Source organism: Lonchura striata, chromosome 25, assembly GCF_046129695.1.
Source record: "Lonchura striata isolate bLonStr1 chromosome 25, bLonStr1.mat, whole genome shotgun sequence".
Classification (NCBI taxonomy): domain Eukaryota; kingdom Metazoa; phylum Chordata; class Aves; order Passeriformes; family Estrildidae; genus Lonchura; species Lonchura striata.
Window position 1 is genome coordinate 7,066,908 of NC_134627.1, and position 16,726 is coordinate 7,083,633.

Here is a 16,726-nt window from a genome sequence, read left to right on the forward strand (position 1 = left end):
CCCCCCAGTGTCACATCCCAGTGTCACCATGGGGGTGGGGGGACAACACCCATAGACCCCCCCCAAATCTGACCACCCCAGCACCCACCACCCTTAACCCCTGGGGGCTCTGCCAGCGCCCTTTGCCCAAAAAGAGCCGGAATTGAAGGGGTTAAAGGGGGGGGGGGTGGGGAAACTGAGGCACGGGGCTCAGGTGTGCTCTTTGTGGGCACTGAGCTCTGCTGCCCTCAGCCAGCAGCTCCCACCCGGGAAAATCCCAGGAAAGGACAAACCTGGGAGCATCCCGGGCTACGGGAGGAGTCCCTGGATGAGCTCTCAGGTCCTTCCAGCCAAAACCATTCCCAAATCCGTGGAAACACTCGGAGCTCCCAGGTCCCTCCAGCCAAAACCATTCCCAAATCCATGGACACACTCAGAGCTCCAAGGTTTTTCCAGCCCAAACCATTCCTGAATCCATGGACACACTCAGAGCTCCAAGGTTCTTCCAGCCCAAACCATTCCCGAATCCATGGAAACACTCGGAGCTCCCAGGTCCTTCCAGCCCAAACCATTCCCAAATCCATGGAAACACTCGGAGCTCCCAGGTCCTTCCAGCCCAAACCATTCCCAAATCCATGGACACAGAGCTCCAAGGTTCTTCCATCCAAACCATTCCCGAATCCATGGAAACACTCGGAGCTCCCAGGTCCTTCCAGCCCAAACCATTCCCAAATCCATGGACACAGAGCTCCAAGGTTCTTCCATCCAAACCATTCCCAAATCCATGGACACACTCAGAGCTCCAAGGTTCTTCCATCCAAACCATTCCCAAATCCATGGACACACTCAGAGCTCCAAGGTTCTTCCATCCAAACCATTCCCAAATCCATGGAAACACTCGGAGCTCCCCCATCAGGAGCTGCCCCGTGGATTTTCCTCCCCCAAGCGACTCCCCTGGCAGACACGGCTTGGAAAATGGTGTTTATTGGTATTTATAAATATAAACATCAGGAAGAGTCCATTTGAAGACGGATAATTGACTTAAAAGGACACTGCCGAGAAGTTTGAGCTACCTTAATGCTGTCACCCTGGTCTGCAAACAGAAAATAAAATTGCTTTGGGTTCTGCGTCCCGGAGTTTTCCCTGGAAAACTCGGCTCTGGTACAAAGGGATCAGCCAGCCAACCGCGCCCCGGCTCCCAAACCCCGCTCCTCGCTCTGCCCTGCCGCGGTAGAAGTGAACAAAAGTGGTTTTATTTTGATTTTCCCAGCGTTGTGCAAATCTCTGTGATTGCCGGGTGACCCGTCCAGCCCGCCGCCGCCCTGAAACCTGGAGCAAGTTCTGGGAAACCACGGAGAGGGGCGGAATCCGCGGCGCTACGGAGGATTTGAATAAATAGGAGGGGTGAAAAGATGGAAAGCCACCTACGGGAGGGCATCAACAGCATCCTTGGAGCCACGGCAGCCCGGAGTCACCCCGAGCACAAAATTGGGGGGCTGGGGGAGATGAGGGGGGTGCAGCTCCAGGGGACCCTCCTGCTGGGAACAGCGAATTATCCTTGGGATTCCTGACGGGAAAACCCCAAATCCAGCCCCTAAAGCAGCTGCTCTTTCCCCGCCAGGAGATTCCTCATGAGGGAGGGAACGAGGGACGCCGGCCCTGCCCCGCTCTGACCCCCGAAACCCTCGGGATCTGCCCAGCAGCTCCTGGAATTCCGTCAGGCCGGGCTCCCCTGTGCTGATTTCGCCTGAAACGTCCCCAAAAAAGCAGCCAACGTCCCCCCCCGGGCCGGGCCTGGCGCGTGCGGAGCCCACCCCGGGACTCCACACGTACCTGAGGAGGGTGGGGAGGTGAGGAAGGGTCCTCAGGGGGGTGAGGGGGGATCCCAGCCCTGCTCCGACAGCGAATCCCGAATTCTTCATCAGGGCAAGGAGCAAAAGCTTTGCTTTTCCTCGCGGGGAGGACGGAGGGAAGGGACAGCAGGAGGGAGCTCATCCTTTAAAGTGTCTCCCCGTGCTGAGAATTACGGATTTGGGTGGACGTTATTGCCTGGATGGAGAATTGTATCCTTGTCGTTGGGATAAAACCTGGATCTGGGGGTAAATTTGGACACCCTGACGGCGCCCGGCGCTCCTGCAAGACCTTCCTGACAGCACACCACGGGTTCAGGCTTCTCCTGGGAGAAAAAACAAATCCCTACGGATTTGTGGCTTCGGGCTGGGAAATCTCGAGGAACGACTGAATTGGGGGGAAAAAAATTGGAAAAAAAAACTAAAAAAGGAAAAAAAAAAAGGAAAAAATCGGGATTTGGGGAGGGTAAAATATGTGGCATTAGGAATTCCGAGCTCTATCGCAACAATCTGGGAAGAATCTGAGCTGGATGCCATGGACACAGGGAAGAGGAGCCTCCGTGTGAGCGTGCTCAGGTGGGAGCAGGGAAGCACAGGGGAAGCCTGGGGAAATCCGGGATCCCAGGGAAATCCTGGAGCACAGGGAAATCTGGGATCCCAGGGAAATCCTGGAGCTCAGGGAAATCCTGGAGCACAGGGAAATCCGGGATCTCAGGAAAATTCTGGAGCTCAGGGAAATCCTGAAGCACAGGGAAATCTGGGATCCCAGGGAAATCCGGGATCTCAGGAAAATTCTGGAGCACAGGGAAATCCTGGAGCACAGGGAAATCCTGGAGCACAGGGAAATCCGGGATCTCAGGGACATCCTGGAGCTCAGGGAAATCCCAGATCCCAGGGACATCCGGGATCCCAGGTACATCCCAGATCCCAGGGAAATCCTGAACCAGAGGGAACTCTGGGATCCCAGATACATCCTGGACCAGAGGGAAATCTGGGATCTCAGGGAAATCCAGGATCCCAGGGAAATCCTGGACCACAGGTAACTCCAGGATCCCAGGTACATCCTAGAGCTCATGGAAATCCAGGATCCCGGGGAAATCCGGGATCCCAGGTACATCCTAGAGCTGATGGAAATCCTGGATCTCAGGGAAATCCCTTTCCAGAGGGAAATCTGGGATCCCAGGGAAATCCAAGATCCCAGTTACATCCCAGATCCCAGGTACATCCCAGACCCCAAGGATATCCCAGATTCCAGGGAAATCCGGGATCCCAGGCACATCCTGGCTCAGCACTGCTGCTCCATTCCCTCCGGGACAAACGCTCACGGAGCTCGCTGGGGCGTTCGGGTTCTTTGGGATTTTCCCTTCCGCGCAACGGGCTCCAAGGAAAACGCGTCCCTCTCCTCTCCCAAGGACCTCTGCTCCTTTTCCAACCCCGCCCGCAGCACCCTCCAGGCTGGGACCCCTCCCCTGCTCCCCGTGGGGCATTCCCAGCGGGAAGGGTTGGGCTGCATCCCGCCGGGATCACGGCGGGGACGCGCGGGGGGCGCCCCGGCCCCGCTCACCGGCCCCGGCAGACGAGGCTGGGGTGGCTTCCCCGCGGATCCGGAGCGCCCAGAGCACCCGGCGTGCCTGGAGCACCCAGAGCACCCAGAGCACCCGGAGCACCCGGCGTGTCCGGAGCACCCAGAGCACCCAGAGCGCCCGGCGTGTCCGGAGCGCCCGGCGTGTCCGGAGCACCCGGCGTGTCCGGAGCACCCAGAGCACCCAGAGCGCCCGGAGCACCCAGAGCACCCGGAGCACCCGGCGTGCCTGGAGCACCCGGAGCACCCGGCGTGTCCGGAGCACCCGGCGTGTCCGGAGCGCCCGGAGCACCCGGCGTGCCCGGCGTTCCGGGGCGGCGCCACTGTCATAGGATGATGCAGCATCTGCAGAAGCGCTGCCGGCTGCCGCCCACCGAGGGCGGAGGGGTCACCGGGGCGAAGTAAGCGTGGACTTTGATGTTGGGCAGGTGGGTCTGGAACGGGAAACACCGGGCGGGAATCAGGGACACGGCCCCGAGGGACGGCGCCGGGAGCAGCCACGAGCGGCGCCCGGCATGGGAATGTGGCTCCCTGACCGGGAATTGGGGAATCCCCAGGGAATGAGGTTCCCTGATCAGGAATTGGGGAATCCCCAGGGAATGAGGCTCCTCCGGTGTATTAATTAGGAATTGGTGGAATCCCCAGGGAATGAGGCTCCCTGATCGGGAATTGGGGAATCCCCAGGGAATGAGGCTCCTCCCATGTATTAATTGGGAATTGGGGAATCACCAGGGAATGAGGCTCCCTGACCGGGAATGGGGGAATCCCCAGGGAATGAGGCTCCTCCCATGTCATTAATTGGGAATTAATTGGTGGAATCCCCAAGGAATATGGCTCCCTGATCAGGAATTGGGGAATCCCCAGGGAACAAGGCTCCTCCCATGTATTAATTAGGAATTAATTGGTGGAATCCCCAGGGAATGAGGCTCTCTGATCAAGAATTGGGGGAATCCCCAGGGAATGAGGTTCCCTGATCGGGAATTGGGGAATCCCCAGGGAATGAGGCTCCCTGATCAAGAATTGGGGGAATCCCCAGGGAATGAGGCTCCCTGATCAGGAATTGGGGAATCCCCAGGGAATGAGGTTCCCTGATCGGGAATTGGGGGAATCCCCAGGGAATGAGGCTCCCTGATCGGGAATTGGGGAATCCCCAGGGAATGAGGTTCCTCCGGTGTATTAATTAGGAATTGGTGGAATCCCCAGGGAATGAGGCTCCTCCGGTGTATTAATTAGGAATTGGTGGAATCCCCAGGGAATGAGGCTCCCTGATCGGGAATTGGGGAATCCCCAGGGAATGAGGCTCCTCCCATGTATTAATTGGGAATTGGGGAATCCCCAGGGAATGAGGCTCCCTGATCGGGAATTGGGGAATCCCCAGGGAATGAGGCTCCTCCGGTGTATTAATTAGGAATTGGTGGAATCCCCAGGGAATGAGGCTCCCTGATCGGGAATTGGGGAATCCCCAGGGAATGAGGCTCCCTGATCGGGAATTGGGGGAATCCCCAGGGAACGAGGCTCCTCCCCTGCCATTAATTGGGAATTAATTGGTGGAATCCCCAGGGAATGAGGCTCCTCCCGTGTCATTAATCCAGAACTGGTGGAATCCCCATTGTTGGGCAAGGTTGGATGGGGTTTGGAGCAGTTTGGGATAGTGGAAGGTCTCTGCCCTTCCAGCCCTGGATGGGCTTTGCCAACCCAAACCACGCCAAAATTCCGTAATTTTACGGTGTCACTTTATAGATCCGTATTCTCCTGGCAGAGAACACGTCACCATTGCTCGTGTTTTACCCCTCAGGAGGGGACACTGGGCAGAAATTCCTTCCTGCCAGGGGGTGAGGCCCTGGCACAGGTGCCCAGGGAAGTTGTGGTGCCCCTGGATCCCTGGCAGTGTCCAAGGATATCCAACCCAAGCCATTCCACCTTTCCGTGACTCCAAATCCACCGCGGAGGGTTCTCACAAATCTTTTGAGCACGAGCAGCAGGGGATGGGAGCTCTGCCAGCTCAGCCCTCCCGATGGATAAACCTCCCCATCCCAGTTCTTCCCGATGGATAAACCTCCCCATCCCAGTTCTTCCCGATGGATAAACCTCCCCATCCCAGTTCTTCCCGATGGATAAACCTCCCCATCCCAGTTCTTCCCGATGGATAAACCTCCCCATCCCAGTTCTTCCCGATGGATAAACTTCCCCATCCCAGTTCTTCCCGATGGATAAACCTCCCCATCCCAGTTCTTCCCGATGGATAAACCTCCCCATCCCAGTTCTTCCCGATGGATAAACCTCCCCATCCCAGTTCTTCCCGATGGATAAACCTTCCTGATCCCAGCTCCTCCCTCCTCCCTATGGATAAACCTCCTGATTCCAGTTCCTCTCTATGGATAAACCCTCTTGATCCCAGCTCCTCCTCATGGACAAACCCTCCCCATCCCAGTTCCTCCATAGGATAAACTCTCCCAATCCCAGCTCCTCCCTGTGGATAAACCCAATTCCAGCTCCTCCCTATGGACAAACCCTCCCCATCCCAACTCCTCCTCACAGGCAAACCCAATCCCAGCTCCTCCCTATGGATAAACCCAATTCCAGCTCCTCCCTGTGGATAAACCCAATCCCAGCTCCTCCCTATGGATAAACCCAATTCCAGCTCCTCCCTGTGGATAAACCCAATCCCAGCTCCTCCCTATGGATAAATCCTCCCCATCCCAGCTCCTCCTCAAGGACAAACCCTCCAGATCCCAGCTCCTCCTTAGGCCCATCCCAGCTCCTCCCTGTGGACAAACCCTCCTGATCCCAGCTCCTCCCTATGGATAAACCCTCCTGATCCCAGCTCCTCCCTATGGATAAACCCTCCCCATCCCAGCTCCTCCCTATGGACAAACCCTCCAGATCCCAGCTCCTCCCTATGGATAAACCCTCCCCATCCCAGCTCATCCCTATGGACAAACCCTCCTGGATCCCAGCTCCTCCCTATGGATAAACCCTCCTGGATCCCAGCTCCTCCCTATGGACAAACCCTCCTGGATCCCAGCTCCTCCCGACCCCATCTCCTCGGGGTCCTGCTCACCCTGAGTCTCTTGATCCCGGCCCGTGTGATCTGCTGGCAGTCGTACAGTTCTATCCTCTCCAGGCTGTGGCAGCTCTTGAGGTGCTCCAGGGAGGCGTCGGTGATCAGGGGGCAGTTGTCCAGCTCGATCACCTCCAGGCGGTCGTGGGCGCAGGCGCCGTTGCCCAGGTGTCGGATCCCGTCGTCCGTGATCAGCTCGCAGTGGGATAAACTCTGTCCCCAAACAGAGGGGTTAAACCTGTGGGACCCCAGGGCTTCCCTCTGGCTGGCCCGGGACCCCCCTGGGCAGAGCCCCCAGAGACACTGGCTGTGATCTCTGTTCTTGGAAAAGAGTTTTCAATCCTACAGGATCAATTACCAGCTCTGAGTGTTTGATATAACTAACAATTAAGTGTGGCACGGGCGCAAAAGTAAAATTTTAGGGTTCTAGATTAGGGGTCCAAAGGGGAGAAGATGGAGGAGATTTGGCCTGTCCTGTCCTTTTTCTTCATGCCCTCCATGTTTCACTGTAGTTACAAGCTCTGAGTGTTTGATATCAGTAATAATTAAGTGTGGCACGGGTGCAAAAGTAAAATTTTAGGGTTCTAGATAAGGGTTCCAAAGGGGACAAGATGCAGGAAATTGGGTGTGTCTGGTCTCTGTCCATAGAAAAGAGTTTTCAGTCTTACAGGATCAATTACCAGCTCTGAGTGTTTGATACAAATAATAATTAAGTGTGGCACAGGTGCAAAAATAAAATTTTAGGATTCTAGATGAGGGGTCCAAAGGGGACAAGCTGGAGGAAATTGGGTGTGCCTTGTCCTTTTTCTCCTTCTTCATGCCCTCCATGTCTCACTGTGGTGTTGGCATTTTTCTGTTGGTTCAGGCTGGGGACACACTGTCCAACGTAGGTGACAGATATTGGCACGTTATTGTAAATCCAGCCCAGGGAGTTTCTGGTGTATAATGTCTGCAACATCCCACTGAGGGATGTTACAATTTAAAATAAATTTACAATTTATATTGTAAATCCAGCCCAGGGAGTTTCTGGTATTTAATGTTTGTCACATCCCACTGAGGGATGTTACAATTTAAAATAAATTTACAATTTATATTGTAAATCCAGCCCAGGGAAATTCTGGTATTTAATGTTTGTCACATCCCACTGAGGGCAGAGCTGCAGCAGGGCAGCAGAACATGTTGGAGATAAACAGAATAAACAACCTTGAAACCAGCACAGATGAATTATGACTTCTCCTTTGGCAATGGGGCAGAAAGACAGAATTTCTACAATCTGGGAATCATCAACACCTCAGATTCCGACAAAACCCAGCTCCTGACAGCCCAAAATCCTGCCAGAGCCTCGCTGGGGGTGGAGGTTGGTGGGGTTGGGTTTGCTCCTAGCGCTGGAGGCACGGGGTGGTTTCTGAGGATGTGATTCCAGCTCCAACTTTCCAGCTGGAGGAGGAAAATTCCTCCCTGGCACAGCGTGCCCCGAGTTCTGTGGCTGCCCCCAAATCCCTCAAGTGCTCAAGGCCGGGCTGGGTTTGGCTCTGGGCACCTGGGCAGAGTGGAAGGTGTCCGTGCCCACGGGAACAGGAGGATCTTTGGGATCTCTTCCATGGGAATGCAGCTCTGCAGGGATGAGAACTCACCTTTGGGACAGCCGTGGCCTCACCCACCGCGGGAAGGGCCCTGGATCCAAGAAGCAGCAGGAATACAGGAATCCCCCCCACCCCCATGTGGATTTTTTGGGGGGGATTCACCTGGAAAGTCCTCGAGGAGGAAGCAGGGCCTGAGCCAGGAGCTGGAATTGCCTTTCCTGAGGGATGACCATGCTGCAGAAGCCACATTCCCACACCCCTCAGGACACCCAGGGGTGACAGAGACCAAATCCCCGGAGATTCAGCCCCAAAAGGAACGTGGCTTCCCGGAGGCACCGAGCATTCCAGCTCCTGGCTGTCCCCTCCCACGGACAGATCCCACTTGGAATTCTGCTCCTGGGAGAATCCCCACAACCCTTCCCCTGCGGGGATTGCTGGGAGCAGCAGGGGAGGGACAAGAGGTTCCTCAGGGCTCAGGTTTCCAGCAGAATTCTTCCAAGTGTGAAGTCAGGGAGTGTTTAAAATCCGTTTGTTTGGAGAAAGGAAATGCTGGAAGTGCCCCTTGGAATACTCACCAGGACCTGCAGCCGTGGACAGTGTATGGAAAGCTGGATTAGTGTGCTGTCTGTAATCTGGAAAAGAGGGGAAAATCCTTTTTATGGTGGTGCTGGGCACAAGGATTTGGGGTTTTTTAACTCTCCTACCAAAGCAAAACTGCAGGATTTTCCTTAATCCGTGAGATTTCCCCACAGGAATCCACTTGGATTTTCCACCACGGAATCCATGGTGATTTTCCACCATGGAAATCACCTCCTGCCCTTGCAGAACTGGGATGCAGAGGCATCACTGGATTTTAAAAATTTTTAAAATTCCTTAAGGAGTTGAAATCAGCTCCTAAATTTCTCCCAAATGTGCCATGGTGATTTTCCACCATGGAAATCACCTCCTGCCCTTGCAGAACTGGGATGCAGAGGCATCACTGGATTTTTTTAAATTTTTAAAGAAGCTTTGCTTCTTCCTTTTAAGGGTTAATTCCCAATCCTTTCCTGCCTGGGCTGGTGACATTCCCTCTTTATATCCCAAATTTCTGCCCAGAAGTGCAGGATGGGTCCAGGAATCACAATCCCATTCCCTTTGTCTCAGGCTCAATCCATTTCCAATCTACTCTTGTTTTTTTTATGGAATTTTGGGTCAATTCCACCCTTTTTCCCTGTAAATTTTAATTCCCCCAGAATCATTGCTGCTTCACGATTTTCCCCATGGTTTTCCAAATCGGGGGAAACTCCCGTTATTTTTAGCAAAATAAATTTTTTTCCTCTGGGATTTTCCCTCAAAAATCTGGGATTTTCCTCTCACAAATCCATTATTTGACTCAGGATCTCTCGCTCTTAAATATTTCTGATTTCCAGCGCAGTTCCCATGGAATCCAAAGCAAGGATAAAACCTCATTCCCAACATTTTCCTCTCCAAATCCAGCCACTCTCCCCACTCAGGATTCCACAAAAAGTTCTGATTTGGAGAAAATCTCTTGATTTCCCACCAATTTTCCACATTTCTGCAAGAGAAACAGCCTGAGGTGGCATTCCTACCTGGACACACTCTTCCAGATCCATTTTTTCAAGCTCATGGCAATTCTAGGAATAAAGAGAATTCCAAACATCCGGGGGGAGTGTAAAGTGCAGACAGCAAATATAAATATAAACCCATTAAAAATTTAAATATAATAAATAGAAATATATTACAAATACGAAGATAAATAGTATATTAAATTGAAATAATATAAATACAAACACAGAAACAGTATCATCAAAGAAATAGAAATAGAAATAGAAATAGAAATAGAAATAGAAATAGAAATAGAAATAGAAATAGAAATAGAAATAGAAATAGAAATAGAAATAGAAATAGAAATAGAAACATAACTATAACTATAAGTAAATATAAATATAAATATAAATATAAATATAAATATAAATATAAATATAAATATAAATATAAATATAAATATAAATAATATAAATATAAATAAATATACCACCACAAAGATAGTTTGCTTTAAAAATTAAGGGATTTCTCAAAGAGATATCACTACTGGAAGGAAAGTTTGCTGCTTCTTTCTGAAGGAAAATAAAGGAAATTTCACTCATTTAAGGGTTTTTTTAATCATGGAGAGTAAAGGGAGTTCCATTTAGACAAAACCAGTGAAGTTTATAACTAAAATATTTAACATTTCCTGTGGTTTGGCTGCAAATCCTCCCAGGCGTGCGAGCCAGAACGATGCCAAATCTCCCATAAAACCAAATTTTTGGACTTTTAAGCTTCCACCCAAAATTCAGAGTGTTCCCAAACCTCGTGGGTGATTTTTTGTATTTTTTGGCCACGAAAAGGAAGGAGAAGCAGGAGGGGAAGGAGGAGCTCTTACCCTGGCCAGGGTGGTGAAGCCCACGTCGGTCAGCTGGGAACATCTGGCCACTTCCAATATTCTGCAGGACACAAGGAAAAAAGCGTGGTGGAGCCCCAAAATGTCCCAAAAAATTAAGATTTTTTAAATTTGGAATGACCTCAGGAGATCCCTGCAGTGCAAGGAGAGCAGCAGGGGACACGGGAATGTCCCCAGCCAGGGTCACCAGGGGAGGAATTCTCATCTTGGAGTTTTGGATGCTGAGAATTTTAAAGTTTCTGAGAGATTCTGACTCCCAGGATTTGACCTGAGGCTGTGCAGAAAGATTCAAAAATTAATTAGCAGCACGGCGATTATGGGTGTGGAGTTGGTGAGGAGCGTGCAACAGCACAGGGTGGAAAAATTGAGAGTTTGGGGTTTAGAATATAGAAATAAATTTGGGGTGAGATGGAGGTTTTAGGTTGTTCTTCTTCAAATTCTTCTTCCTTCTCCTCCAGGGGTTTGGGTGGTGTGTTGGAACTGGACAGGAAAGCCCACAGTGCAGGTTTGAGTGGTCAGTTATTGGGTTAAAAGTGAAAATAATTGATTTCTTAATTGGGTAATTTAGCCTTAAAATACCTTGGAACAAGAGCCAGTTGGGCATTTTGTGCCTTGCTAGTGAGAGACTGCAGAACTGATAAGGAACAATAAACACCCGAGTTTGAACACAAAATTCCTGGATTAGGTTGGGAATTACAGCTCAAAATATTGGAAATGTTTAACAAAATGAAAAGGAACAATAAACACCTGAGTCTGAACACAAAATTCCTGCCTTAGGTTGGGAATTACAGCTCAAAATATTGAAAATGTTTAACATGCTGATAAAAAGCAACAAAAACCCGAGTTTTAATGCAAAATTCCTGCCTTGGGTTGGGAATTACAGCTCAAAATATTGGAAATGTTTAACAAACTGAAAAGGAACAAACACCTGAGTCTGAACACAAAATTCCTGCTTTAGGTTGGGAATTACAGCTCAAAATATTGGAAATTATTTAACACGCTGATAAAAAGCAACAAAAACCCGAGTTTTAACACAAAATTCCTGCTTTAGGTTGGGAATTACAGCTCAAAATATTGGAAATGTTTAACAAAATGATAAGGAACAATAAAAACCCGAGTTTGAACACAAACCATCCTCTCGAGTGCCTCAACCCCAGCCCTGACAGAGATAAAATCCAAAAACTGCCATTCCTCCTCTGGAATTTGGGGTGGGATTTATCCTGGTTGAGTTTCTGCACCTCTGGAAAGGTTCACCCAATCCCAAAATTTTCTTTTGATGGATACACATGGAGATAACAGTGTGGGAACCATGCTGGGAGCTCGTTTAAACCCCAAGAATTTGGGGCCAACCTAAAAATCACAACCACCTTGTTCCTAAAAAACAACTCGGGGACTAAAAGCTTAGGGATAAAAACTGGGAAAAAAGCTCAGGGATAAAAACTGAAGGAAAAAAGCTCAGGGATAAAAACTGGGGAAAAAAGCTCAGGGATAAAAACTGGGGAAAAAAAGCTCAGGGGTAAAAACTGGGGAAAAAGCTCAGGGATAAAAACTGAGGGAAAAAAGCTCAGGGATAAAAACTGGGGAAAAAGGCTGAGGGATAAAAACTGGGAAAAAAGCTCAGGGATAAAAACTGGGAAAAATAAGCTCAGGGATAAAAACTGGGAAAATTTTTGGGGGTGAAATGCTGGGAGAACTCACCGGAGGTTCAGGGATAAAAACTGGGGAAAAAATAAGCTCAGGGATAAAAATGGGAAACATTTGGGGGTGAAATGGTGGGAGAACTCACTGGAGGCTCAGGGATAAAAACTGGGGAAAAATAAGCTCAGGAATAAAAACTGGGGAAAAATAAGCTCAGGGATAAAACCTGGGGAAACTTTAGGGGGTGAAATGGTGGGAGAACTCACCGGAGGCTCAGGGATAAAAACTGGGGAAAAATAAGCTCAGGGATAAAAATGGGAAACATTTGGGGGTGAAATGCTGGGAGAACTCATCGGAGGCTCAGGGATAAAAACTGGAGAAAAATAAGCTCAGGAATAAAAACTGGGGAAAAATAAGCTCAGGGATAAAAATGGGAAACATTTGGGGTTGAAATGGTGGGAGAACTCACTGGAGGCTCAGGGATAAAAACTGGGGAAAAATAAGCTCAGGGATAAAACCTGGGGAAACTTTAGGGGGTGAAATGGTGGGAGAACTCACCAGAGGCTCAGGGATAAAAACTGGGGAAAAATAAGCTCAGGGATAAAAATGGGAAACATTTGGGGGTGAAATGGTGGGAGAACTCACCGGAGGCGTGGGCAGTTCTGTCCCAGGGCGTTGAGGATGGCATCAGTGATGTTGGAGCAGCCAGAAGCACACAGGGACTGCAGCTTGTGGCAGCCCCTGCAGATGGTGATGAGCCCATCGTCCGTGATTTGCTGCCAGGGAAAGCACAGCTGCCTCAATCCTGGCAGGATTTGTCCCTCCCAGTTCCAAATTCCAGCTCTTTTTGGCACCAGGATTGATATGGGAATGTGTCAGGCCGGAATTGTTACGGAGGTTTCGCTGGAGCAGCAGAGGGAGGATAAAAGTTGGTGGATTTGGGAGTATCGGGGAAGGGATTTGCAGGGAAGTGGATCGGAGATGGACGCGGTGAGGGGTGGGGGAAGGTGGTGGGGGTCCTGCAGGGCTTTGTAATTCCTGCTTGGAAAGACACAGGAGTCTGTCCGTCCTGTCCATGGACAGGGAGTCTGTCCATCCTTTCCATGGACAGGGAGTCTGTCCGTCCTGTGCATGGACAGGGAGTCTGTCCATCCTTGGGCACAGGGAGTCTGTCCGTCCTGTCCATGGACAGGGGGTCTGTCCATCCTGTCCATGGACAGGGAGTCTGTCCATCCTTTCCATGGACACAGGGGGTCTGTCCATCCTGTCCATGGACATGGGGGTCTGTCCATCCTGTCCATGGACAGGGAGTCTGTCCATCCTTTCCATGGACACAGGGGGTCTGTCCATCCCTGTCCATGGACACAGGGGGTCTGTCCATCCTGTCCATGGACAGGGAGTCTGTCCGTCCTGTCCATGGACATGGGGGTCTGTCCATCCTTTCCATGGACACAGGGGGTCTGTCCATCCTGTCCATGGACATGGAGTCTGTCCATCCATGGACACAGGGGGTCTGTCCATCCATGGACACAGGGGGTCTGTCCATCCATGGACACAGGAGTCTGTCCATCCTTTCCATGGACAGGGAGTCTGTCCATCCTGTCCATGGACACAGGGGGTCTGTCCATCCCTGGACACAGGGGGTCTGTCCATCCCTGGGCACAGGGAGTCTGTCCATCCCTGGGCACAGGGGTCTGTCCATCCCTGGACACAGGAGTCTGTCCATCCCTGGGCACAGGGAGTCTGTCCATCCCTGGGCACAGGGGTCTGTCCATCCCTGGGCACAGGGGTCTGTCCATCCCTGGGCACAGGGAGTCTGTCCATCCCTGGGCACAGGGGTCTGTCCATCCCTGGGCACAGGGGTCTGTCCATCCCTGGGCACAGGGAGTCTGTCCAGTCCCATCCCAGGACACAGGGGCTCCATCCATCCCCGTTCCTGTGCCAGACTGTGCTGGCACAGACAGCGAGCCCGTGCCAATCTATTTTTTTGGCATAAACACGCATTTTTGGCGCTGCAGAGATGGCTGAGGGCCCTTCTGTGCAGGAGAAGTGTCTCCATGGGCTCAGTTCTGCACGGGGATGACAGCAGAGGCCTGGCAGCATCAGCCCAGCCTGATGGGAAGGATTTTTCCAGCTCATCCCATAGAAAAATTCAGAGGGAAGAGAGAAACCCCCCTGACACAGCAAAGGTGAGGGGCTCAGTGCCCCTCAGGTGCCACCAAGGAGCTGCTGGTGACAAGTGGGCAGGGGATGGAGCACATTCCATGAGGGAATCCTGGGCAGTGCCACTCACCAGGCAGGTCTGCAGGTTCAGGGTCACCAGCTCAGGACAGTGGGCACCGATGAACTTGAGGGCCTCGTCCTCCAGCTGCAAGGAAAACCACGGGGATGGGAACTGGGAGCACTGGGATTTGGGAATTAGAAGCTGGGACAGCAGGAAATGGGGATTTCCTCTGGGGAGGAGGGAAAGGCAGCACAGGAGCAGCAGCACCAGGAGCGTTCCTGCCTTTTATCCCATCAGGAGCTGAGCCTGAGGAAAAGGAACAGCCAGAGGAAAGGACTGCCATGAAACCCCCCTGGAGCCCAGGTCTGGCCATGGATCACAGGGACCTCCTCCAAAGGATCCGTGGGAAAAGGAAAATCGGGATAAAAAGATTCTCCAGCTGCACAAGTGATTTATTCCCTGTCCATGTCCCACTCCTGAGGGATGTTGAAGAACTTCCACACCAGCACCTGATCTCCAACACCTGATCTCCAGCACCGTGGGCATTTTGGAGAATAACCCAAATCCCTGAGTTTCACACTGTGGCCATGGATCACAGGGACCTCCTCCGAAAGATCAGTGGGAAAATTGGGATAAAAAGGATTCTCCAGCTCCTTCCCTGTCCCACTCCTGGGGGCTGTTGAAGAACTTCTACACCAGCACCTGATCTCCAACACCTGATCTCCAACATCATGGGGATTTTGGAGAACCCAAACCCCTGAGTTTCCCACCGTGAGGAGCAGAGCCTGGCCCCAGCAGCCAGAGGAAAGGACTGCCATGAAACCCCCCTGGAGCCCAGATCTGGCCATGGATCACAGGGACCTCCTCCAAAGGATCCGTGGGAAAAGGAAAATCAGGATAAAAAGGTTCTCCAGCTCCTTCCCTGTCCCACTCCTGGGGGCTGTTGAAGAACTTCCACACCAGCACCTGATCTCCAACACCTGATCTCCAGCACCGTGGGCATTTTGGAGAATAACCCAAGTCCCTGAGTTTCACACTGTGGCCATGGATCACAGGGACCTCCTCCGAAAGATCAGTGGGAAAATTGGGATAAAAAGGATTCTCCAGCTCCTTCCCTGTCCCACTCCTGGGGGCTGTTGAAGAACTTCCACACCAGCACCTGATCTCCAACACCTGATCTCCAACATCAGGGGGATTTTGGAGAACTCAAATCCCTGAGTTTCCCACCGTGAGGAGCAGAGCCTGGCCCCAGCAGCCAGAGGAAAGGACTGCCATGAGATCCCCCTGGAGCCCAGATCTGGCCATGGATCACAGGGACCACCTCCAAAAGATCCGTGGGAAAAGGAAAATCGGGATAAAAATCAGCTCCTTCCCTGTCCCACTCCTGGGGGCTGTTGAAGAACTTCCACACCAGCACCTGATCTCCAACACCGTGGGGATTTTGGAGAATAACCCAAGTCCCTGAGTTTCATACTGTGGCCATGGATCACAGGGACCTCCTCCAAAGGATCCGTGGGAAAAGGAAAATCAGGATAAAAAGGATTCTCCAGCTCCTTCCCTGTCCCACTCCTGGGGGCTGTTGAAGAACTTCCACACCAGCACCTGATCTCCAACACCTGATCTCCAACACCGTGGGCATTTTGGAGAACAACCCAAACCCCTGAGTTTCCCACCGTGAGGAGCAGCAGGACACCCCAGCCCTGCCCATTCCCACTTTTCCAGAGCTGTACCTGGGTGCAGCCCTTGAGGGACAGGGCCCGGAGCCCCCCGCAGCCCCGCACCAGCGCCTGGATCCCGTCCTTGGTCACTTGGTCGCACCAGGAGATGATGAGCTGTTCCAGCAGCGGGCATCCCTCGCTGGGGACACACGTAAAAATCTCATTTACCTCAGGGAAAAAAATCCTTCTCCAAGGCAGGAGCTCTGCTGTTCCCATTTTTGGGAGCCGCAGCTGCAGGGGACACCGGGCAAAGCCCAGCTCCAGAGGATCTGCTGGAATGCTGGGATGGCTGGAGGATCTCAGAGGACTTTTCCAACCTCAAGGATGGTAAAATTCCATGGAAAAATCCCAGTTCCTACCTGAGTGCTTTCAGGGACAGGTTGGTGATGGAGGTGCAGGAGGCCAAATCCAGGTGCCTGAGCTTGGAGCAGAACTTGCTGAGGCTGGTGCAGGTGCTGCAAGAGACACACGGTGGGAGGACACTCCTGGAATGGATTCATGGATTCATCCCAGGCTGCAGGAATCCCATGGGATGGGCAGGTTTGGGGTGAGGATGGAGGTGGGAACCTGGCACAGGTGCCCAGGGCAGCCCCTGGATCCCTGGAAGTGGCCAAAGCCAGGCTGGAGAGGGGTTGGAGCACTCTGGGATAG

The 16,726-nt window shown here is 52.0% G+C and overlaps 2 protein-coding genes across 2 annotated transcripts in view; both read right to left on the minus strand.

Annotated features, from left to right (window-relative positions):
* PSMD3 (proteasome 26S subunit, non-ATPase 3) overlaps positions 1-1,974 on the minus strand; it is a 6,912-nt gene extending 4,938 nt beyond the window's left edge. The window contains exon 1 of the mRNA XM_077788351.1: positions 1,813-1,974. Within this exon, the coding sequence (XP_077644477.1) occupies positions 1,813-1,974 (162 nt within the window). The remainder of the gene's footprint in view (positions 1-1,812) is intronic.
* Positions 1,975-3,658: 1,684 nt separating this feature from the next.
* The window catches only part of FBXL20 (F-box and leucine rich repeat protein 20), a 44,266-nt gene continuing 31,198 nt past the window's right edge, over positions 3,659-16,726 (minus strand). The window contains exons 7-15 of the mRNA XM_077788306.1: positions 16,435-16,530; positions 16,088-16,214; positions 14,427-14,501; positions 12,779-12,909; positions 10,478-10,538; positions 9,645-9,689; positions 8,631-8,687; positions 6,473-6,685; positions 3,659-3,845 (exon numbers count right to left, since the gene is read on the minus strand). Of these exons, the coding sequence (XP_077644432.1) occupies positions 3,738-3,845; positions 6,473-6,685; positions 8,631-8,687; positions 9,645-9,689; positions 10,478-10,538; positions 12,779-12,909; positions 14,427-14,501; positions 16,088-16,214; positions 16,435-16,530 (913 nt within the window). The 3' untranslated portion in view covers positions 3,659-3,737. The remainder of the gene's footprint in view (positions 3,846-6,472; positions 6,686-8,630; positions 8,688-9,644; positions 9,690-10,477; positions 10,539-12,778; positions 12,910-14,426; positions 14,502-16,087; positions 16,215-16,434; positions 16,531-16,726) is intronic.